The following is a 24,965-nucleotide window of genomic DNA, read 5'->3' as shown; positions in this document are numbered from 1 at the left end:
TTAGCCAAAACAAAGAACAGCCTGAAGGAGGTGGGAAAGTGGGGGATTTTGCAGGTGCTCACACTCCAGACCCGTCAACAAGAAAGGCTTGGTAAAAAAGGGTTCAGGGGCACTGGCTCAGTAAGGAGAGCCTGCCACTCTTGATCTTGGGGTCATGAGTTCAAGCCCCACGATGGGTGTAAAGCTTGGTAGAAAGAAGGAAAGAAAGAAAGGAAGGAAGGAAGGAAGAGAAAAAGAAAGGAAGGAAGGAGGAAAGAAAGAAAAGATTAAAAAACAGGGCTCAGACCTTGGAGATACGTAGGTTCTAGATATCACTATACCTTAACTTCATGGTGGCTATGGCTGGTTGTAGGGCTGGGGCTGAAGGAGGCTGAAGGATAGGAAGGTGAGGGTAGGAGCAGCCTCAGACTGAGGTAGTAGGGACTTAGACTTCAACACCTGCTATTTTAAGGCTAGGCCTCTCTTACAGCCACCTGACGTAGAGGGAAGTCACCATTTGAAATGCCCAAATACCAAGTGGGAGCTGTTGATGGGGTGTGTTTGTGGTTAGTGTTCGGCATTTGCACCCTTCAACCCCACCACGATGAAGGGGATGGAAGCAACCAGCGAACACCTGGTTCCTGCCCCTACACTACCACTCACTGTTGGGTGGGCCAGGCCCCACCCAACTCTGGACTTTTATTGGTCAAACCAAGAAAAAAAACCCATGTGGTAACTAGAAGCCTCCTTCGGATTGGTTGATTGCTGCTAGCGCTCAAGTCAATCAAAGTAGAATATACCTCAGTCCTTCCCAGTCTCTGGCTCCCAGGGGAGCCATGTTAGATTAACAGATGCAAACATTGCCTCTGTTCTGAGATTGCCACACAATAACATCTTCTGCTTTCCTCTTCAGACGCCGTCTCCTCCTAAAGTGTTATTTCAATGAATGAAAATGCGCTTTCTTTTTTCCCTACAAAACGAGCTGGTTCATTGGTGTAATAATATGAGAAGTGTGCATTTAGGCGGTGAAGCGCGAAGCTGGCGAAAAGGTGCCCTGTTCTGCCCGCCAACCCTCTAAACCTTCAAAGATTTAGTACTCACTCCCACTATCCAGAGACGCTCATCTCGGGTTTCCCGCAGCCAGAGGGGAGTTTGAAGGACTTTTGGCCCCTGGCGGTCCCTGTAGCGTCGCTAGTTACCGAGCCCTTAGTAACCGCCCGCCCCAAGGAGCCGCCGGGTTGCCGGAGGCCGCGCCAGCTTCCCCACTGCAGGCCCGCGCGGGCGCACAGGCCTCAGCGGGGAGGGAATGGCCGCCTCACACCGAGCGGCGAAGCTGGCGGCCTCCAGTCTCCAAACCCCAGTAAATCCCAGCACCGGAGCGCAGGTCGCCCAGTACGAACGCGAAGAGCCTTTAGAGGCTCTGGGGACGGAGGCCGTGGAGGAGGAGAAAGACGAAGAGGAGGAGAAGGCAGTGCGGCCGGCGCGGGCGCGGGTAATGCGGGGGCGGGACGTGGCAGGGGCTGGGCGTCCGCCTGGTGCAGGTGGGGGTTGGTCGGCGTTCCGGCAAGGTGAAGGACAGGCTGGGAAACGCGGCGCCCTGTCCAGCTCCTCCCTACACAGTAAATCTGGCCCGCCACCTTCTTTCTGCCCCCACCCCACCCCCACCCCACGGAAAATACTGTAAACCAAGGCGTTGGGAAATCTTTTAATTTTCACCGAAGAGGTTGTTGTAAAAATTTCTTGGAGAGCATTTACTTTATTTCTAGAGAGTACAAAGTACAGAAGTTTACTCCTTTTGCTCCAGCATCTGTTGGACATAGTTATTTCTTTTTCTTTTCAACTTGGGGAAAACTGATGTCCGCAATAGCCGATAACCCATAAAACTCAGGTGAATCCGCTGTGCTGTCAGGTGTGTTTAATTGTCGCCTTAAAGTCTTGGTTATTAGTGCATTGTAACACTACCCATGAGAGGCGGTGTTTAAAACCATTGAAGAGTTCAGTGGGCGGATCATATACAGATTAAAGTTAAGCATCCAGAGAAGCGAACTACCGAGGTTCTAGTTTCCTAAACAACTCCTCAGGGTGAGACAGGCTTTTCACTGACCAATTTTCAGCGTCACATGTGTCCTGAACCTGCCCATCAGGTAGAGGGCCGAGTCTGCCATTTATTCTCTTCGCTTAAAAGACTGGAACAGGGGCGCCTGGGTGGCGCAGTCGGTTAAGCGTCCGACTTCAGCCAGGTCACGATCTCGCGGTCCGTGAGTTCGAGCCCCGCGTCAGGCTCTGGGCTGATGGCTTGGAGCCTGGAGCCTGTTTCCGATTCTGTGTCTCCCTCTCTCTCTGCCCCTCCCCCGTTCATGCTCTGTCTCTCTCTGTCCCAAAAATAAATAAAAAACGTTGAAAAAAAAAATTTAAAACAAAACAAAAAAAAAAGACTGGAACATTGAATTTTAATTCTCATGTGCAGATATTAACCTCCTTACCCCCAGTTAATGATTCTTAGCACTATTTGTCTAAAGATTCTCAGATACAAAACATTATGGCCTATGACTAATGAAAATCACTGGATATTTTGGAATTCTAACCTTTTTACACTAAAACTGTTAATAAGAAAATCTGTAGCAACATCTTTTATGGTCAGTATTTCACCAACAGATAAACTACTTGAGGTGGTCCAGAGTAAAGCAGATTAAGACCCTGAACAAGAACCAGCGTCAGAGTCCTGGGAACAGTTTCACTCATGATAAAGTTTCCCCACAACACAAATCTCAGTAGCCAGCAAAAGGGGCAAAGTGATGGAGGGAAAAGATTTGAATAGAGGAAAAGGATTGGGAGTCCTGGATTAGGATCCATTCTCTGCCATTTGCTAAGTGATATTGCGATGTAACTTTCTTTCTTGTATGTAAAAAAATTATAATATCTCTTTTGTCTCACCAGGATATTAGGAGAACCAAATGAGAAAATGTGTGTCATATCTAAAGAATGATTTATGTAAATTTGTATTAATAATAACAACTGCCAGTGAGACTGTCATTTGAACAACTTGCCCAAAGATGAAATTCTCCTTTGGCTTGCTGTGGTATAGGAGTCAGTCATTTTTGTAGTTGCAGGTATACTTCCTGTGCCCATATTGGGCTCTGAGGCCAGTTCTCTGAATCTAGCTTCAGTTGGAGATAGCACTTCATAGGCCCTGTTATGTGATTGATGATGACATGGGTAAAACAATATTCTTTAATTCACATTTAACCTTTTTCAAAAAATATCAAGCAGTTATTAAGTGCTAGTCACTGACTATTTAGTTGTGAATGAAACAGACATAGATCACATTGTCACAAATACAAAATGAATAGTCAAATGATTGTAAGATGAGAAATACCAGCTAAGAAATGAACAGGCTTCTATGATTAAAAAAAGAAGTAGCCGGGCACCTGCTTCTGCTTAAATGAGTTAACATTTAAGTTGATGCCTGGTAGATGAGAAAGAGCAACGATTTGAAGAGTAGGGGCAGAAAAAACATTCATTCCAGGCAGAGGGAACAGCGTGTGCAGATGCCCTGAGACTGAAAGAGAAAGAGCTTTGTGTTATTAAGGATCTGAAAAGAGAGAGTGGGAGGTGGGAGCAGAGAGGAGAGGCAAGGAGAGATGAGGTTGGAGAGGTTAGCTGGGCCTGATCATTCAGGGCCTTTTAGACCAAGATAAGTTTAGTGTTTATTGTTGGTACAGCAGGATGTCCTATAAGACTTAAGAGATCTGGCATGTTTCTTTTTACATTTTTAAAAGATGACTTGGTGGCTTTGTGGAGAATGATTGGAGACTTTGACAAAGCAGAAATAAGGGATTGGTTAGGAGGCTGTTGTAGTGATTTAGGGGGCAAAGGTGGTAGCTTGGACCTAGGCCAGGGGACATGGCAAGAAGTGGACAGATTTCTCTAGAATGGATAGGATTTACTGTTAGATCGGATGTGAAAGCTAAGAAAGAGGAAGAAATCAAGAATGCTCATTCCCAGGTTTCTGGTTTGACCAGGTGTATAGAAAGGAATGCCATTGTTTAATTGGGGATAACTGGAGAGGAATAGGTGTACAGGCTGGGTGGGAACTGAGATTTCCTTGATTCTGAGATGCCTATGAAACTACCAAGTGGAAATGTGTAGGAAGCAGTTGGGCCTATGAAACCATTGTCCTGGGGTCTGCACTATAGATTTCTGTCTGGGAGTTTTCAGCATTTTAAAGACAATGGGAATGGATGAAGTCACTAAAGGAGAGAGTACAGAGAAAGAAGAGAAGGGGCCTAGTATAGAACTCTTAAGAACCTAGCATTTAAGGGGTATCTGGGTGGCTCAGTCAGTTCAGCATCCACTGGCTCAGGTCATGATATTACAGTTTGTGACTTCGAGCCCTGTATCGGGCTCTGTGCTGACAGCCTAGAGCCTGGAGCCTGTTTTGGATTCTAAGTCTCCCTCTCTCTCTGCCCCTCAGAGAGAGAGAGGGACAGAGTGCCACCAGGGGAGGGGCAAATGCACATTCCCTAAGGTGACACAGAGACTTTCAGTCCCTCCTCCCTTTGTTCTTTGGCACATACTCACTGTAAAGCCTGTGAAAATAAGCCCATGAAATGGAGAAAGGAAAAAGAACCATGAAATGAAGTGAAGGTTTGGGACTCCATTGTCGGGGAGGGTTCGTACATATTTTCGATAGGTTGTAAACCTACTGTTAACAGCTCAGCTTTTATTTGGTATTTCTGAAAATGAATCATCTCCCTTCTCATATATATATATATATATATATATATATATATATATATATATATAAAGGAGCACCTGGGTGGCTCAGTCGGTCAAGCATCTGACTCTTCATTTCAGCATTTCAGCTCAGGTCATGATCTCAACGGTTCACACTGACAGCGCAGAACCTGTTTGGGATTCTCTTTCTCTCTCACTGTCTCACTGTCTCACTCTGCCCCTTCCCTGCTCATGCTCTCTCTCTCTCAAATAAATCAGTTTTTGTATAAAAAAAAAAAAAATATATATATATATATATATATATTTTTTAAACAAGGGTGCCTGGGTGGCTCAGTTGATTAAGCCTCCGACTCTCTTGATTTGGGTTCAGGTCATAATCTCACAGTTTGGTGAGTTCGAGCCCCTCATTGGGCTCAGCGCTGACAGCATAGAGCCTGCTTGGGATTCTCTCTCCCCCTCTCTCTCCCCCTCCCCCGACTCATGCTGTCTCTGCCTCTCTCAAAATAAATAAATAAACTTAAAAAAAAAAAAAAGAACTTAGCATTTGATAGGTAGAGAAAAAGGGGGCAAAAGAGATTAAGGACCAGCTACAGTGGTCAGCAAGGTGTGCAAGTTTCCTATTCATTGGCTTTGGTGATGAGTGAAAGGGTTAAATGCTGCTAAGGGAAGGGAAATTTCATCCCTGAAACAGGAGTGAAGGAGAAAAAGGGCACAAAAGTGGGCTGTTTTGTAGGTGGGAAGATGAGTGAACTTCCCTCTGATGGTTTCTGTCCTCTTAAAGAAATAGAAGAGTTATCATGGGTAGTTGGGGGCTGGGTGTGAGAGTAGTAGAAGAGCAAGGGAAAGAAAGGTAAGCAGTATTGCTGGGGGAGGACAATTGCTGGAGTATTGCTCCAGGAGTATGTGTGGAGGTGCCAGGCACACCAAGTATCCATTAGAAATTGTCCAGTTTTACTCTAGTATTAGTATTCACAAAACCTTCATTTTATTTTTTTAAGTTACATTTTAATTATGGAAGTAATACATGAACACGTTCTCCTTTTAAAATTTCAGCTACAGGGCACCAGGTTGGCTCATTTGGTGGAGCATCCAACTCTTGATCTCAGGGTTGTGAGTTCGAGCCCCATGTTTGGTGTAGAGATTACTTAAAAATAAAATTTTTTTCAGGTTTATTTATTTATTTTGAGAGAGAGAGAGCACATGCAAGCAGGGAAGGGGCAGAGAGAGTGAAGAGTGAGAGAATCCCAAGCAGGCTTCACATCGGCAGTGGCAGCAGGGAGCCCAATGTGGGGCTTGAACCCACAAACCACGAGATCTGGACCTGAGCTGAAACCAAAAGTTGGATGCTTAACTGAACCACCCAGGTGCCCCAAAAATAATATCTTAAAAAATATGTCTATCAAATGCTACAAATAAGGTGTAGGCCCTTTTAACACCTCTCCCCACAAAAAGAAAATCTGACTACCCCAACCCCCATTAGTAGCTACTGTTTTAAAACTGATGTATAGTTGGGGCACCTGGGGTGGCTCAGTCAGGCGTCTGACTTCAGCTTAGGTCATGTTCTCACGGTTCATGGTTTGAGCCCTGGGTCGGGCTCTGTGCTGACAGCTCAGAACCTGGAGCCTGCTTTGGATTCTGTGTCTCCCTCTCTCTGGCCCTCCCTTGCTCACTCTCTGTCTCCCTCTGTCAAAATAAACATTAAAAAAATTAAAAAATGAAACTGGATGTATAGTCTTTTGGGCTTCCTCCTATCTCCTATGTACATAATATTTTAATATATGGTCACATTTAAAAAAAATTTTTTTTAATGTTTATTTATTTTTGAGACAGAGAGAGACAGAGCATGAACGGGGGAGGGTCAAAGAGAGAGGGAGACACAGCATCCAAAACAGGCTCCAGGCTGTGAGCTGTTAGCACAGAGCCCGACGCGGGGCTCAAACTCACAGACCTTGAGATCCTGACCTGAGCTGAAGTCGGAGGCTCAACCGACTGAGCCACCCAGGCGCCCCTATATGGTCACGTTTTATTTATACATATTGTTCTGCAGCTTGCTTTTTCTCTTACATTAACTGGGGGGTTTATCCATGTTAGCATATATAGATCTACCTTATCCCTTAGAAATCTTTTCAGTGCAAAAAAGTTTTTAAATAAAAATTCCGGAACTGCAGATGATACTAGATAGAATTATAGCACAAAGATAATTGACAGTGCTAGTTACTAATGAAGCAACATGTGCTACAAGGAGTCATCATCTAAATAGGTCAAGCCAATCTAGGGAAGATTATCCTCTAATCTGGTGGCTGCTGCATGTACAACATTCCGTAGAAAGCTGAACAATTAAAGGGAAAGGGTACTATTTTAGGTTCTTGGAAAATAATGTCCTTGGCCTAGGTTATTTGATTTACTAAATATTTTCTATATACCAAATATTGTATGGAGATGATTAGAAGTTGCTTATTAACCATTCATCTGTTTTTGTCTTAAATTTTTTTTAATGTTTATTTATTTTTGAGAGAGAGAGAGAGACAGAGTGTGAGCTGGGAAAGGGGTGGAGAGAGGAGACATAGATCCAAAGCAGGCTCCGGGCTCCAGGCTCCAGGCTCTGAGCTGTCAGCACAGAGCCCTATGCGGGGCTCAAACTCATGGACTGTGAGATCGTGGTCTGAGCCAAAGTCCCATGCTTAACCTACTGAACCACCCAGTCGCCCCACCATTTGTCTGTTTTAGATAAAATGTTTTGAGATCAGTTTATCTGAAAAGTTTGAAGTATTAAGCTGAAATGGAGTGGATAGTATGCCAAAGTCAATGCCTAAGTATACTTTGTAGAGATTACTTTGTAGAGATTACGGTTCCATCTTGTTAGAAGCTAGTTAATCCTTCTATAATTTTTCAAACAGTTTTTCCAGGTCCAAATACATTTTATCCTTTTTGTGAAAATGATTCTTATAAGGCCTCCTTTTAAGGCACGTTATAAAAGAATGAATGAAGAGCACACGGATGTTTTTGTCTAAAAATAGTTCTTTGGAATATTAATTGTAGTCTTTGGAAAATAAACCCTTTCCTTAATGTGGATTAGAATATAGCTCTTTAGGGCAGCCAGTATTTCTTCAAATGATTCAGTCCTATGTGAGGGAATACCTGTCTTCCCTCTGTGTAAACTTAATTTTTTTTTTTAGCTTATATTCATTCATCCAACAAATATTTCTTGAGTATCTGCCATTGGCCAAATACTTTTCTAGACATTGGGAACACAGCCACAAACAAAACAGATAAATCATTGCCTTTGTGATACTTATTTTTTGGTAGGGAGGCAAGGTATATGGTACTCAAATAAGTAACTTCATGTAGATGTCAGTTGGAGGTGAATATTTATGACAAAAATAAAGCAGAAAAGGGAGGCCGACAATGAGTGGGGGGGGGAAGGTTGTAATTTCAAATAGGGTAGTCAGTGAAATCTTGTTAAGAAGATGACATTTCATTAACACCTGAAGGAGTGAGCAAGTGGGCTGTGCAAATACCTGAAGGAAGAGCATCCCAGGGAGAAGGAACACCAAGTGCACAGGTCCTGATGTGATTTTGCTGATTCTGTGAACATTGGAAAAACTGCAAACTGGAGTCAGTTACCGCTGCTAGAATGAACTACTGCTAGGGAGACTCAGCAGACAGAGAACTAACAGAAAGGGATAAAGTCCCTTCTTCTCCAGCTTTGCAGTTTCCCTCTAGTCTTATTTATTTATTTTTTTTTAGAGTCTACTGGGGAACAGCTGGCAAAGCAGAAACATTCTTTGTGGAGTCCCATCCCCAGCATCACATAACAGGGTATAGAATTCTGGGTGGCATTGGAGCCAAGAAACAATAGTTTTAACACCTGGCACATCTATTTTATGTATCATAAAACTGATAGTGCCCATGTCACAGAAGTGCAGAACCTAGGCTTGGATTAGAATTCTGACACCATGCCTATAATCTTTCTCCCAAGGCATGATAAAACTGAAGTTATTTAACTTCCATACAACTGTTTCTTATTGAAGGATTATAGGCGGGCTGAAACCAGGTGACCAGTGAGTGGTTAGGAGCCAGTAGTTAGATGAGAAGTGGGAACCATTTCCTGCTTACCTAACCTCTGTTTTCAGGCTTTGTCCCCAAAACTGCTTTATGCATTTTACTCCCCTCTTATCCTGCACTTTGCTCCCCACCATGTTACCTACCCCTGCTGCTTTGGCTAATGTCATTTATTTTTTTCTATTTTTTATTTATTTTATTTTTATTTTTTATTTTTTAATATATGAAATTTACTGTCAAATTGGTTTCCATACAACACCCAGTGCTCATCCCAAAAGGTGCCCTCCTCAATACCCATCACCCACCCTGCCCTCCCTCCCACCCCCATCAACCCTCAGTTTGTTCTCAGTTTTTAACAGTCTCTTATGCTTTGGCTCTCTCCCACTCTAACCTCTTTTTTTTTTTTTTTTCCTTCCCCTCCCCCATGGGTTTCTGTTACGTTTCTCAGGATCCACATAAGAGTGAAACCATATGGTATCTGTCTTTCTCTGTATGGCTTATTTCACTTAGCATCACACTCTCCAGTTCCATCCACGTTGCTACAAAAGGCCATATTTCATTTTTTCTCATTGCCACGTAGTATTCCATTGTGTATATAAACCACAATTTCTTTATCCATTCATCAGTTGATGGACATTTAGGCTCTTTCCATAATTTGGCTATTGTTGAGAGTGCCGCTATAAACATTGGGGTACAGGTGCCCCTATGCATCAGTACTCCTGTATCCCTTGGATAAATTCCTAGCAGTGCTATTGCTGGGTCATAGGGTAGGTCTATTTTTAATTTTCTGAGGAACCTCCACACTGCTTTCCAGAGCGGCTGCACCAATTTTCATTCCCACCAACAGTGCAAGAGGGTTCCCGTTTCTCCACATCCTCTCCAGCATCTATAGTCTCCTGATTTCTTCATTTTGGCCACTCTGACTGGCGTGAGGTGATATCTGAGTGTGGTTTTGATTTGTATTTCCCTGATAAGGAGCGACGTTGAACATCTTTTCATGTGCCTGTTGGCCATCTGGATGTCTTCTTTAGAGAAGTGTCTATTCATGTTTTCTGCCCATTTCTTCACTGGGTTATTTGTTTTTCGGGTGTGGAGTTTGATCAGCTCTTTATAGATTTTGGATACTAGCCCTTTGTCCGATATGTCATTTGCAAATATCTTTTCCCATTCCGTTGGTTGCCTTTTAGTTTTGTTGGTTGTTTCCTTTGCTGTGCAGAAGCTTTTTATCTTCATAAGGTCCCAGTAATTCACTTTTGCTTTTAATTCCCTTGCCTTTGGGGATGTGCCGAGTAAGAGATTGCTACGGCTGAGGTCAGAGAGGTCTTTTCCTGCTTTCTCCTCTAAGGTTTTGATGGTTTCCTGTCTCACATTCAGGTCCTTTATCCACTTTGAGTTTATTTTTGTGAATGGTGTGAGAAAGTGGTCTAGTTTCAACCTTCTGCATGTTGCTGTCCAGTTCTCCCAGCACCATTTGTTAAAGAGACTGTCTTTTTTCCATTGGATGTTCTTTCCTGCTTTGTCAAAGATGAGTTGGCCATACGTTTGTGGGTCTAGTTCTGGGGTTTCTATCCTATTCCATTGGTCTATGTGTCTGTTTTTATGCCAATACCATGCTGTCTTGATGATGACAGCTTTGTAGTAGAGGCTAAAGTCTGGGATTGTGATGCCTCCTGCTTTGGTCTTCTTCTTCAAAATTACTTTGGCTATTCGGGGCCTTTTGTGGTTCCATATGAATTTTAGGATTGCTTGTTCTAGTTTCGAGAAGAATACTGGTGCAATTTTGATTGGGATTGCATTGAATGTGTAGATAGCTTTGGGTAGTATTGACATTTTGACAATGTTTATTCTTCCAATCCGTGAGCAGGGAATGTCTTTCCATTTCTTTATATCTTCTTCAATTACCTGCATAAGCTTTCTATAGTTTTCAGCATACAGATCTTTTACATCTTTGGTTAGATTTATTCCTGGGTATTTTATGCTTCTTGGTGCAATTGTGAACGGGATCAGTTTCTTTATTTGTCTTTCTGTTGCTTCATTGTTAGTGTATAAGAATGCAACTGATTTCTGTACATTGATTTTGTATCCTGCAACTTTGCTGAATTCATGTATCAGTTCTAGCAGACTTTTGGTGGAGTCTATCGGATTTTCCATGTATAATATCATGTCATCTGCAAAAAGCGAAAGCTTGACTTCATCTTTGCCAATTTTAATGCCTTTGATTTCCTTTTGTTGTCTGATTGCTGATGCTAGAACTTCCAGCACTATGTTAAACAACAGCGGTGAGAGTGGGCATCCCTGTCGTGTTCCTGATCTCAGGGAAAAAGCTCTCAGTTTTTCCCCATTGAGGATGATGTTAGCTGTGGGCTTTTCATAAATGGCTTTTATGATCTTTAAGTATGTTCCTTCTATCCCGGCTTTCTCAAGCGTTTTTATTAAGAAAGGGTGCTGGATTTTGTCAAAGGCCTTTTCTGCATTGATTGACAGGATCATATGGTTCTTCTCTTTTTTTTTGTTAATGTGATGTATCACGTTGATCGATTTGCGAATGTTGAACCAGCCCTGCATCCCAGGAATGAATCCCACTTGATCATGGTGAATAATTCTTTTTATATGCTGTTGAATTCGATTTGCTAGTATCTTATTGAGAATTTTTGCATCCATATTCATCAGAGATATTGGCCTGTAGTTCTCTTTTTTTACTGGGTCTCTGTCTGGTTTAGGAATCAAAGTAATACTGGCTTCATAGAATGAGTCTGGAAGTTTTCCTTCCCTTTCTATTTCTTGGAATAGCTTGAGAAGGATAGGTATTATCTCTGCTTTAAACGTCTGGTAGAACTCCCCTGGGAAGCCATCTGGTCCTGGACTCTTATTTGTTGGGAGATTTTTGATAACCGATTCAATTTCTTCGCTGGTTATGGATCTGTTCAAGCTTTCTATTTCCTCCTGATTGAGTTTTGGAAGGGTGTGGGTGTTTAGGAATTTGTCCATTTCTTCCAGGTTTTCCAGTTTGTTGGCATATAATTTTTCATAGTATTCCCTGATAATTGCTTGTATCTCTGAGGGATTGGTTGTAATAATTCCATTTTCATTCATGATTTTATCTATTTGGGTCATTTCCCTTTTCTTTTTGAGAAGCCTGGCTAGAGGTTTGTCAATTTTGTTTATTTTTTCAAAAAACCAACTCTTGGTTTCATTGATCTGCTCTACAGTTTTTTTAGATTCTATATTGTTTATTTCTGCTCTGATCTTTATTATTTCTCTTCTTCTGCTGGGTTTAGGCTGCCTTTGCTGTTCTGCTTCTATTTCCTTTAGGTGTGCTGTTAGATTTTGTATTTGGGATTTTTCTTGTTTCTTGAGATAGGCCTGGACTGCAATGTATTTTCCTCTCAGGACTGCCTTCGCTGCGTCCCAAAGCGTTTGGATTGTTGTATTTTCATTTTCGTTTGTTTCCATATATTTTTTAATTTCTTCTCTAATTGCCTGGTTGACCCACTCATTCGTTAGTAGGGTGTTCTTTAACCTCCATGCTTTTGGAGGTTTTCCAGACTTTTTCCTGTGGTTGATTTCAAGCTTCATAGCATTGTGGTCTGAAAGTATGCATGGTATAATTTCAATTCTTGTAAACTTATGAAGGGCTGTTTTGTGACCCAGTATATGATCTATCTTGGAGAATGTTCCATGTGCACTCGAGAAGAAAGTATATTCTGTTGCTTTGGGATGCAGAGTTCTAAATATATCTGTCAAGTCCATCTGATCCAATGTATCATTCAGGGCCCTTGTTTCTTTATTGACTGTGTGTCTAGATGATCTATCCATTTCTGTAAGTGGGGTGTTAAAGTCCCCTGCAATGACCACATTCTTATCAATAAGGTTGCTTATGTTTATGAGTAATTGTTTTATATATCTGGGGGCTCCGGTATTCGGCGCATAGACATTTATAATTGTTAGCTCTTCCTGATGGATAGACCCTGTAATTATTATATAATGCCCTTCTTCATCTCTTGTTACAGCCTTTAATTTAAAGTCTAGTTTGTCTGATATAAGTATGGCTACTCCAGCTTTCTTTTGGCTTCCAGGAGCATGATAAATAGTTCTCCATCCCCTCACTCTCAATCTAAAGGTGTCCTCAGATCTAAAATGAGTCTCTTGTAGACAGCAAATAGAGGGGTCTTGTTTTTTTATCCATTCTGATACCCTATGTCTTTTGGTTGGCGCATTTAATCCATTTACATTCAGTGTTATTATAGAAAGATACGGGTTTAGAGTCATTGTGATGTCTGTATGTTTTATGCTTGTAGTGATGTCTCTGGTACTTTGTCTCACAGGATCCCCCTTAGGATCTCTTGTAGGGCTGGTTTCGTGGTGACAAATTCCTTCAGTTTTTGTTTGTTTGGGAAGACCTTTATCTCTCCTTCTATTCTAAATGACAGACTTGCTGGATAAAGGATTCTCGGCTGCATATTTTTTCTGTTTAGCACACTAAAGATATTGTGCCAATCCTTTCTGGCCTGCCAAGTTTCAAAGGAGAGATCAGTCACAAGTCTTATAGGTCTCCCTTTATATGTGAGGGCACGTTTATCCCTTGCTGCTTTCAGAATTTTCTCTTTATCCTTGTATTTTGCCAGTTTCACTATGATATGTCGTGCAGAAGATCGATTCAAGTTACATCTGAAGGGAGTTCTCTGTGCCTCTTGGATTTCAATGCCTTTTTCCTTCCCCAGTTCAGGGAAGTTCTCAGCTATAATTTCTTCAAGTACCCCTTCAGCACCTTTCCCTCTCTCTTCCTCCTCTGGGATACCAATTATGCGTATATTATTTCTTTTTAGTGTATCACTTAGTTCTCTAATTTTTCCCTCATACTCCTGGATTTTTTCATCTCTCTTTCTCTCAGCTTCCTCTTTTTCCATAACTTTATCTTCTAGTTCACCTATTCTCTCCTCTGCCTCTTCAATCCGAGCTGTCATCGTTTCCATTTTGTTTTGCATTTCGTTTAAAGCGCTTTTCAGCTCCTCGTGACTGTTCCTTAGTCCCTTGATCTCTGTGGCAAGAGATTCTCTGCTGTCCTGTATACTGTTTTCAAACCCAGCGATTAATTTTATGACTATTATTCTAAATTCACTTTCTGTTATATTATTTAAATCCTTTTTGATCAGTTCATTAGCTGTTGTTATTTCCTGGAGATTCTTCTGAGGGGAATTCTTCCGTTTGGTCATTTTGGATAGTCCCTGGAGTGGTGAGGACCTGCAGGGCACTTCCCCTGTGCTGTGGTGTATAACTGGAGTTGGTGGGCGGGGCCGCAGTGCGACCTGATGTCTGCCCCCAGCCCACCGCTGGGGCCACAGTCAGACTGTTGTGTGCCTTCTCTTCCCCTCTCCTAGGGGTGGGATTCACTGTGGGGTGGCGTGGCCCGTCTGGGCTACTTGCACACTGCCAGGCTTGTGGTGCTGGGGATCTGGCGTATTAGCTGGGGTGGGTAGGCAAGGTGCACGGGGGCAGGAGGGGCAGGCTTAGCTCGCTTCTCCTTAGGTGATCCACTTTAGGAGGGGCCCGGTGGCAGCGGGAGGGAGTCAGATCCGCTGCCGGAGGTTTGGCTTCGCAGAAGCACAGAGTTGGGTGTTTGCGCGGAGCGAGCAAGTTCCCTGGCAGGAACTGGTTCTCTTTGGGATTTTGGCTGGGGGATGAGCGAGGGAGATGGCGCTGGCGAGCGCCTTTGTTCCCCGCCAAGCTGAGCTCTGCCGTCAGGGGGCTCAGCAGCTCTCCCTCCCTTTGTCCTCCAGCCTTCCCGCTTTCCGAGCATAGCTGTTAACTTATGACCTCCCAGACGCTAAGTCGCGCTTGCTGTCGGAACACAGTCCGTCCGGCCCCTCCGCTTTTGCCAGCCAGACTCGGGGGCTCTGCTTGGCCGGCGAGCCGCCCCTCCGCCCCGGCTCCCTCCCGCCAGTCCGTGGAGCGCGCACCGCCTCGCCGCCCTTCCTACCCTCTTCCGTGGGCCTCTCGTCTGCGCTTGGCTCCGGAGACTCCGTTCTGCTAATCCTCTGGTGGTTTTCTGGGTTCTTTAGGCAGGTGTAGGTGGAATCTAAGTGATCAGCAGGACTCGCGGTGAGCCCAGCGTCCTCCTACGCCGCCATCTTCCCTCCTCCACCGCTAATGTCATTTAACTTCATCTGGAATACCCCTTTCCTTTTTCCCCCTTCACTGTCTTTGACCCTCTGGATTCTTCCATTCTTTGACTCATCTCAAATATCACCTCTTCCAGGAAGCCTTCCTTTATCTTCCAAACTCAAACCAAACTAAAGCTCCTTTTACTTGAATACCCTTATCACTTGGTCTTTGTGTCACTTTCTCCTTTATATCAGTCCTCCTCTCCCTGCTTATTTAAATGTTGGTGTTTGCCAACATTTCCATCCTCAGGTTCTTGTCTCTCATCGCTCTGCAACCTTATCCACATCCAAGGCTGTACCTGTCACTTCTGTGTGCATTGTGGTTTCCTGGACATCTGGCTGCCCTACTCTCCCCTCAAACTTAGTGTGTCTAAGACAGAGATTAGTTCCCTTTCCCTAAAACACTGTCTGCTGCGGTATTCCCTGTGTTGATGAATGACAGCACCGTCATGTACCTAGACAGCACTCCACACAGAAAGCTTTTTACTTTCTTGCCCACAATCCAGGCCATTATCAAGCCTCCTTTCTTTTGTCCCTGGTGCTGCTCCCTTCATTTTGCCCTTAATATCTCTAACTCAGACCTTTGCAATAGCCCATTAACTGCTGCCAACCTAGCTTTCTTTCACTCCCTCCTCCTACTTGCTGCGAAGACTCCTGATCATCATGGTGTTACTCCTCTGCTCACATCCTTCAAGGCTCCTCTTGGCTATGGCCTGGCAACCTGGACTCTTGGTTGGGGCTTTCAACTTGCCTTTTTCACTTTGTTTCCCACCCTCCCTTGGGCTCCATATACCCAATTTCCCACCCCTGCTCAGACTCCCTCTCTGAACACATAATGCCTGTTCCTTCCTCTTGTGGCTGAAAAACCTCTCCTGTCCTTGGGAGGACTTTGGTGTGCCTTTGGAGCCTAGCAGATTTGGGATTGAATACCAGCTCTGCTACTTCCTAGCTGTGTGACTGCAGGCAGGTCACCTAACTCCTCTGAGCCTTGGTTTCCTTGAGATCATACTACCTGCTAGTTGCATTGCCACAGGGTATAATAATATACAATGAATGTTCTAGCACTGTGCCTCAGATTTCTTTGTCTTCCACTGCTTCCTTGGTCTCTGGCACACTTTGTCCTCATCCAACTTTATGTCTCCAGTCTGGCTCACCTCTGCAAATTCTGCCTCTTCTTTCCCCCTAGTCAGAATTAGGCATTCTTTCTGTGAGCTTTCATGGTGTCTTATATAGTGACATACATGGTGACTCTTCTGTCTCCCTGTTCAACTGAACAGGAGTCAAGAGTTCTGTCTGTCTCATTCAGTCTGCTATTGATTTGTGTACATGTCCTCTGGTAAACTAGCCAGAAGCTTCTCTAAGGTAGAGTTTTTATCTGATTTGTATCTTTAGCAGCCAGCTGAATGCTGGTTGTCTCCAAAAAGTTAATGAATGAGGAAATTAACAAAGTTCTCATCCCCACAGCTAAGTAATGGTGAGGAGCACATACAGAAACAGCAGAAGATATCAGAAAACTCTCTTACTTGAGTTGTAGGGCATATATAAAGCAATTCTTTGAGTCATAAATTCGTTGGTAATGAATTTCTGCTTACCAATTCTTTCAAAGAAAACTTGTTTTCCTTCATTTGTTTTAGGTTACCCCAAGTGGTACAGCACTGGCCTCTTGTACACTGTTTTTAGTCCATTAAAAAAAAGCCCATACCTATAACTATTTGTAGACAGCTGATTTTATGAATTTTTCTGTTGGGAGAAGCTACTCACTTTTCTAGAATCTTATCAGATTTGATCTATAGTTTTCTATGGCAAGCTGCTTTTTTCACTTTCAGTCTATTTCATGCTCTGGGTTAAATTTAAAACCATGATCAGCAGTCTTTTATGCATAGCATCATAAATAATTTCACCTGTATCTCAACTGAGAAATATTAAAATTATTTTCTTTACAGAGAAAATGGGGTTTTACCTTTTTAGTTGTTGAAGTTAAAGAACTTTGGAAGGTGTGTGAAAAGAGTGAGGGAGGAAGACCAATCAGACCCTTCTAGACATGACCTGTATATAGCATAGCTGTGCTATGTGTAGTTATGATACTATACTGCTCTTGTTCTCTTGTCACTCTGACAGTCCTTTTCACCCATGGGAGCTATTGCTTTTGTTGCCCACAGAAGTTGCTATTCTGATGGTCTCTCCTACCCGCCCCCCTCCCCTTCCTGTTTTGTCCTGAGGCATATAGGTGTCCTTCTCTCTGGCTCCTTAGTGAACCAATGAGAAGTTCCCTCCATTCCCCTGTCCTCATTCTCCCATTTCCCTGACTTTTCCCTTTCCCTATTTTTTCTCCAAAGGCACACCCTCAGGGCCAACACTGTAGGAGCCCAGCAAGGGAAGGGTTTGGGGCTGTTTTGGCTGGTTTGCAGCAGGAAGAACTGTTTTTCTTCATCTCATTTAGTTGGTTAAGCATCAGACTCTTGATTTGGGCTCAGGTCATGAGAAGTGGGAACGAACCATTTCCAGCTTACCCTAACCTCTCTTTCCAGGCTTCTGATCCCATGGGATCGAGCCCCACATCAGTTCCGTGTTGAGTGTGGAGCCTGCTTAGGATGCTCTCTCTTTCTCCCTCTGCCCCTCTCCCCTGCTCACATGCTCTCTCTCTTTCTAAAAAACAAATATAATAAATAAAGGACTTTCCTTGAGAAAAAAAAAGTATAATTCAGAAGGAGGTTGTTTATAAAGGATGGTTTGGTTCTATTCTATTATCGTATATGAGTTAGTACATGACCTGGGAATCTAACCATCATTTATAAAATGAATTAAATAGCATTTATTTTCTGGCAATTTGATATCTATCTAATTCTTTTTTTTTTTTAATGATTATTTATTTATTTTGAGAGAGAGAGTGTGTGCGAATGAGCAGGGGAGGGGCAGGGAGAGAGGGGGAGAGAGAGAATCCCAAGCAGGCTCCACGCTGTCAGCATAGAGCCTGACTCAGGACCAGATCCCACAACTCTGAGATTATGACCTGAGCTGAGATCAAGGGTCAGATGCTTAATTGACTTAGCCACCCAGGTGCCCCTCTTTCTCATTCTTAATAAAATGTCATTAGGGGAAAATGTACATAGCCCACAAGTAACTTAGAATCCATTATATGTATGTAGCCCACAAGTAACATATAACCTAATTAAGTGTACACTTTAAGAAGCAGCATTGGGAATTGGTGTCATTTTAATTTGTCTTTCAATTCGAAATACCACATAACAGGTTTCTTTTTTTTTTCCTTCCTACCAGACTAATTTTAACACTAACATTTCCGAGGTGGATGGACAAACACATATAAGTGGTGAGGACTTTGTGGACTTCTCTGATGTTTACCACTCTAATGAAGACTATTTTAGGAAACTAGAAGAGCTGAAAGCTGCCCACTTGGAAACTATGGCAAAATTAGAGAAAATGTACCAGAATAAATTAAATTTAAAGGAAGTTCAGCCAGTGATCATCAGGGAAGAAGCTTCTAGTGTCTCTTCCAGGTAAGTTTGTACATGTATTATTTGTGGGCTGTAAAATGTATACTTAAAAGTGCAGAACAAAACTATCTCAGAATATCTTCTCTCTTGGGGCGCCTGGGTGGCTTGGTCGGTTAAGCGTCCGACCTCGGCTTAGGTCATGATCTCATGGTCCGTGGGTTCGAGCCCCGCGTCGGGCTCTGTGCTGACAGCTCAGAGCCTGGAGCCTGTTTCGGATTCTGTGTCTCCCTCTCTCTCTGCTCCTCCCCTGTTCATGCTCTGTCTCTCTCTGTCTCAAAAGTAAATAAACGTTAAAAAAATTAAAAAATAATAATAATAAATAAATAAATAAACGTAAAAAAAAATTTAAAAAAAATATATCTTCTCTCTACTGTCCCTTTGTACTTTTAATGATATACAGAGGTTGGATTTTATTCAAAACGTGTAATGGCTTATCCACCAATGGCTTCTTGTTTTGAGAGTCATTTGGTGGTCATTTAGTCTTTTCTCTCTGACCTGCCACTCACAGAACTGTAGCTATGTATCAAAATATTTAGTCTGGCCATTTTTAAATGATAAAAATTAAAATTTAATTTTTTTTTTTATTTTTTTTTTAAAATTTTTTTTTTCAATGTTTTTTATTTATTTTTGGGACAGAGAGAGACAGAGCATGAACGGGGGAGGGGCAGAGAGAGAGGGAGACACAGAATCAGAAACAGGCTCCAGGCTCTGAGCCGTCAGCCCAGAGCCCGACGCGGGGCTCGAACTCACGGACCGCGAGATCGTGACCTGGCTGAAGTCGGAGGCTTAACCGACTGCGCCACCCAGGCGCCCCTAAAATTTAATTTTAAAAGCCGTTTACAGTATGTGGATTAACATGAGATCATTAAAAATACAAATTACGACTCTGCCCTCTCTCTCTTTATCCCCCTTAATATATCAAGAGTATACTTTTCACTTTAATAAACTTTCCAGCTTCTGGTACTTAAAAAAAGTTATATATGTATATGTATATGTATATATATATATATATATATATATATATATACACACACACACATATGCGTATATATATATGTATATATACACACACACATATGTGTATATATATATATATACACACACATATATATGTATATATATTTATAATATGTATGTGTATATCTGTGTGTGTATAAATATAAAGTACAAAGTGTTCAGGTCTAAGATATAAATCTTATTCAGGTTTTCAAAATAGTCTATAATTCCTGGACCCATTTCTACTGTAAACTCTCTTGTTTTGAAACTTGAGGCAAGTCTCTTAACTCATCCAGTTGGTCAGTGCTAATTGTGCATCTCCCGTGTGCCAGGTGTTGCCTGGCCCCTGAGGAGCCAAAATTGAGATGCCCTCGAGGAGCTCAAAGAACTAGCTGAGAACCAAAAATTACAATACAACATGATGTAACAGTGTTATAGAGACAGAAGAAGAAACAGTTGATTATGTTATGGTGTTGGTAGAGGGATGCAGGCAGGAATTTTCTACAGAACTGTCATATCTAAGTTCAGTCTTAAAGGAGGCATAGCTGTAGCAGATGCAGGAAGCCAGGAGTGGGCTTCTAGGCAACAGAAACCATGTGTGCAGAGGCGTGGCAGCATGAGAAATCACGGTGTGTGTGAAGAACTTCATGTGATTGGATATAACTTAAGATTAGAAACTGGAGGGGCACCTGGGTGGCTCAGTTGGTTGTGTCCAACTTCAGCTCAGGTCATGATCTCGCGGTTTCTGAGTTCGAGTCCTGCATCGGGCTCTGTACTGACAGCTCAGAGCCTGGAGCCTCCTTCAGATTTTGTGTCTCCCTCTCTCTCTGCCCCTCCCCTGCTTGTACTCTGTCTCTCACTCTGGAAAATAAAATAAACATTAAGAAAAAACTGTTTGGAAACTGGAAGTAGAGAGAAGCAAGAGGTGAAACAGAAAGGCAGACAGTGGCTAGCCTTGAAGGGCTTTATAATCTAGACTTGACTTTGTTACAATGACAAATCATAGAAAAGTTTCAAGAAGTGGAGTGACATGATTATATGTATGTTTTAAGATGGTGACTCTGGAAAACGTGTAGAGAATGGAATAAAGTTTACACCCAAGGAGCCTCTGCTGTCTCAGGTTCCCCTGTAATGTGAGGGAGTTGAATTTTAGATAATTTATAGGCATCTCTTAACTCTATTCTAAATAAAAGTGATAATTAGAAGCCTTATCTATAGGCTCTTATCTTCTAACTGATTATACCTTGATCTTAGAAAATATATAGTGCACAGGATGCCTGACTGGCTCAGTCGGTTAAGCATCCGACTTCAGCTCAGGTCATGATCTTGGCAGTTCACAAGTTCGAGCCCTGCGTCTGGCTCTGTGCTGACAGCTCAGAGCCTGGAGCGTGCTTCAGATCCTGTGTCTCTCTCTCTCTCTGCCTCTCTCCCACTCATATTCTCTCTCTCAAAATTAAACATTTAAAAAATTTTGTTTTAAATTAAAAGAAAAAACAGAAAATATCTAGTTCTTAATTTGTATATTTGGTCACGTGCAACTGAGAGCATAATCTAATTATTCTTCTCATTTAGGTCTGAATCAGAAAAGAACTCCTCTCACCGTATCTCATTAATGACATCCTTTTCAGAGCCTGATTTAGGGCAGTGTTCCTCCTTGATTATGTCTTCCTCTGAAGATGAGTTGCCCAACTTAGAAAAAGAGTGTCCTGAGAAAAAGAGAGTGATGAGCTATGCTAAAGAACTGATCAACAACATGTGGACAAACTTCTCTGTTGAAGATTATATTCAGTGTGGACATGCTGACTTCCCAGTTGAAAAAACAAAGAAGAAACCAAGAGAATGGGTACCAAAGATTACAGTACCTGAACCTTTTCAGATGATGATTAGGGAACAGAGGAAAAAAGAAGCAAACATGAAATCTAAGCCAGATATTGAAATGGTACACCAACTGCTCAAAAAACAAGAGGAGGAATCAGAGTGTAAGAAAAAATTCCGAGCCAATCCAGTTCCTGCATTTGTCTTTTTCCCCCTTTATCATGACATAGTCAAGCAAAATGAAGAACGCAGGAGATATATGAAGGAGAAAAACAAAGAAGCTCTTTTGGCCTCACAAAAGCCATTTAAGTTTATCGCAAGGGAGGAACAGAAGCAAGCAATCCGGGATAAGCAGATGAGAGACTTGTTTAAGTCTAAAAAGAAAACAAATAGATTTAAGGCCAGACCTATACCTCGGTCTACTTATGGTTCGGTTACCAATGGAAAGTTAGAAGAAGAGCCGTATAGAAACATTAGGATGCAACTGAGAGCCCAAGAGCTTTTACAGAATTCATCCCCTCTGCCTCACAGATCAGGTCACAGAAGTTGTGCTGCAAGGAAGCTCAAGGGTCCTGAACAGGCTGAAAAGTTGAAGTGTAAACACAACTTTAGGTGGCAAACTGCTGATTTTGAAGACCTTCCCGAGAGATATCAGAAATGCCTCTCGAAACAGAAGTTTTCAAAATTCCTAACTGTCCGTAAACCATCTGATCTTCACGCAGCCTCCAATGCATCCACTCAGAGAGAGAAAATTTTGGCAGACGTTGCAGCAGATGAAGAACATTTAAAAGAAACACGGGCTTATCTGTCTCCAAGGCACAAGTCACCAGCAAGAAGTACAAGTGCAAAGCCTGTGCCTTGTCACTGCAACCCTCCAATGCCCACAGTGTCTTCCAGAGGAAGAGAACAAGCCACAAGGTAAATAACTAGGATATCGTACCAGCTGACTCGCGGTTGCTAAAATCGTGTTTGCAGCTCTGTTGATTTTATGTTGGTGAATTTGAAAATGTGAAAAAATTATATTTGGTGATATATTTTACCGTATAATATAGAGTATTTTGCCAGAGGGTGTTCTGCTAAGAAATGAATGTATTTTGTATTTTATGAATCTTTGGGGATAGAAAAGGTTAGCCTGTTGATTTCTAGTTGTGCAAGTCAGAGCCTTCACAAAAGGTTGCCTTTTTTCAACCTTTGAATTTTCCCGTGTTAAATCTTTGCTAAACAGCATTCTCACTGGCTTAAAGTGAATTAAGCCTTAGTTTGTTGCCCTCAGGAGATCACTTGAGGAAAAGAAAATGTTGGAAGAAGAGAGAAGTCGGATCCTAACTAAGCAGAAGCAAAGGATGAAAGAATTGCAGAAACTCCTGATGACCCGGGCTAAGGCTTATGACTCACATCAAAGTTTAGCTCAAATGTCTAAATCCAGAGTCATGTCTCTCAGGTATCATAAAAGAATCCTGAACCTCCAGATCACTGGTTTTCAAACTTTCTTTCAGTGGATACGATATATGAACAGATTGATTAGTATTTTAGTTTCCAGATTAAGTTGCCATCGGTTACTTAAATTCAACGTACACACATTCTCATTCACACTCACCTCATGGTGAGAACCACCATATGTACTCACCTCATGGTAAGGACCATAAAGCCATATTGATGAATTGAAACATTTCATATTGATTGTGGCCATAGTTCATAGTTGTAATTTTATGTTAGTATCTAATCTTTTTTTATACTTTATACTTTTTTTTTTTTTTTAAGTAGGTTCCATGTCCATTGTTGGGCTTGAACATGATACAACCCTGAGATCAAGGGTCGTACGCTCTACTGATTGAGGTAGCCAGGTGCTCCTTCTTTATACTATTTTTGATTGCACAGTACAATATTGAGAAACATCTTTTTTTTAAGTTTTTAATTTTAATTTCAGTAAACGTAGAAAAATTTTGATTCACACAAAGCTCTTTTTTAATAGCTTGCCATGTAATCTAAGAATATTCTTCAATAAATAGATATGTCACAGAGCTTTGTTCTGAGGTCTGCGTGAAATCTAATATCACAAATTAACACACTGATGTTAAATAACATCAGTTATGTGTGTCAGTTAACACGTGTGTATAAATGTTTAGTGGTGTGTATTGCATTCCGTTGCAGTTTGAATATAAATAAATAAAGATATTTGCAGAACCCCTTCACAAACACTGGAATTCTGCAGCACAAAGTTTGAAAACCAGTGTTCCAGAGGAACATTTTTATGTAAAAATGTTCATGTTTAAGTAGGAAAATATCTCCCCCTAAGCTGGGTAAGTAATATGATTAATTAATTTTTAATCTGATTTATAAGTACCCCCCAAATTATATTTGCTTTTATTTTTTATATTTTATTTATTTTATGACTTTATTTTAGAGAGAGAGTGCAGGAGTGGGGAAGAGAGAGAGAAAGAATTCTAAGCAGGCTTCAGATTCAGCACAGAGCCCAATGCGGGACTCAATCCCACAACCCTGGGATCATGATTTGAGCTTAAATCAAGAGTCGGACACTCAACCGACTAAGCCATATGGGCACCCCTGTATTTGCTTTTAATTATGAGTATTCCTTTTTAATTGTAAATTTTTATTTATAATAATAATTATATTCTTTTATAATGTATATTATGTTTATATCCCTTATAATATATATCAGTGTAATTCAGTGATAGAGGGAGCTTAATTTGATGAACTTGAGCAATAATTTTTAGAAATATACTGTTCACCCTAAGAAAGCAAACTGGATTTTTCATAATACCAATCTTGTGTATAATTAAGCATAATTAGCATTTTATAGTACAATTATTTCCTCTAATCCATGAAATCTTATTATCTTGGTAAAGTTAGTATATTTTACATAGAGGAAATAGCATAGTTTAGTTCATTATAGGATCTTATCCAAGTAGTAAGTACATTTATTGTGAATTTATGTATTTTGCTTCCTTTTTTCTATATGTTCTATTCCCATAGTCCCCATTTCTCCCCTGACCTACTCCCATTTAATTCACTCTGCCACCGATTTATAGGAGATCTCACTTATGAGGAAAAAGAAGGAGCAAGGTCTTGTTTTTCAGAAGAAATTCCTTAAAGAAAAGATATCTAATTTGAACTAAATTTTCTTGTTTTTTTTCACTTACAAATGAGATAAGAGGGTGTTCATTCATCTCTTCAGGCCAGTTTGAAGCATTTTAATACATAATTTTTTAAAAATCTTGAAGATTTCAGAAACATCAGAGTATCCAGATTGTTCCCAGTATGTAAAGGTGTGTTCTCACAACCTAGGATTTTTATTCTGCAGTCCATAAAAATTTACCAGTGTAGGAAAGGAATTGTGGTAAACTGTAAACTGTGCTCATAATTTAACTTCTGATCTGTCGTCTAAGCTAAATGTTATATGTGCAAGTTATTATTTCTTTTTAAAATGCTGTTCCTTTTATTTGATTTTAGAAAGAGTGAAAAGGAAAGGATGAGAGAATACCAACGAGAACTAGAAGAGAGAGAAGAAAAATTAAAAAACAGGCCGCTACTATTTGAAAGAGTTGCTCAGGTTGTGTTTGTTGGAATTTAAGAGCTACTGTCAGCCTTTTTTTTTTTAATTTAGCATCTCTAGCTCCTAATTTACAGTCCATTTTTCTTATATGTTGTATACAATTTATTGAGACATATTATTGTTTCTGTG

General features: G+C 41.4%; 1 protein-coding gene across 6 annotated transcripts in view; it reads left to right on the top strand.

The window, feature by feature from the left end:
- The first annotated feature begins 1,210 nt into the window (after positions 1-1,210).
- FAM161A (FAM161 centrosomal protein A) overlaps positions 1,211-24,965 on the top strand; it is a 48,984-nt gene continuing 25,229 nt past the window's right edge. For 4 of the 6 annotated variants that reach the window (XR_007461972.1, XM_049650266.1, XM_049650267.1 and 1 more), the window contains exons 1-5: positions 1,211-1,471; positions 18,216-18,454; positions 21,020-22,180; positions 22,536-22,703; positions 24,734-24,833. Coding sequence is in view for 5 of the 6 variants with exons in the window: in XM_049650266.1 (XP_049506223.1) it covers positions 1,286-1,471; positions 18,216-18,454; positions 21,020-22,180; positions 22,536-22,703; positions 24,734-24,833 (1,854 nt within the window). In the remaining variant the exon portion in view is untranslated. The remainder of the gene's footprint in view (positions 1,472-18,215; positions 18,455-21,019; positions 22,181-22,535; positions 22,704-24,733; positions 24,834-24,965) is intronic. The other 2 variants (XM_049650268.1, XM_049650270.1) reach the window with 1 other exon arrangement.

This window comes from Panthera uncia, assembly GCF_023721935.1.
Source record: "Panthera uncia isolate 11264 chromosome A3 unlocalized genomic scaffold, Puncia_PCG_1.0 HiC_scaffold_11, whole genome shotgun sequence".
Lineage (NCBI taxonomy): Eukaryota > Metazoa > Chordata > Mammalia > Carnivora > Felidae > Panthera > Panthera uncia.
The sequence above is the reverse complement of the archived record's forward strand: the minus strand, read 5'-3'. Positions and strand labels throughout refer to the sequence as shown.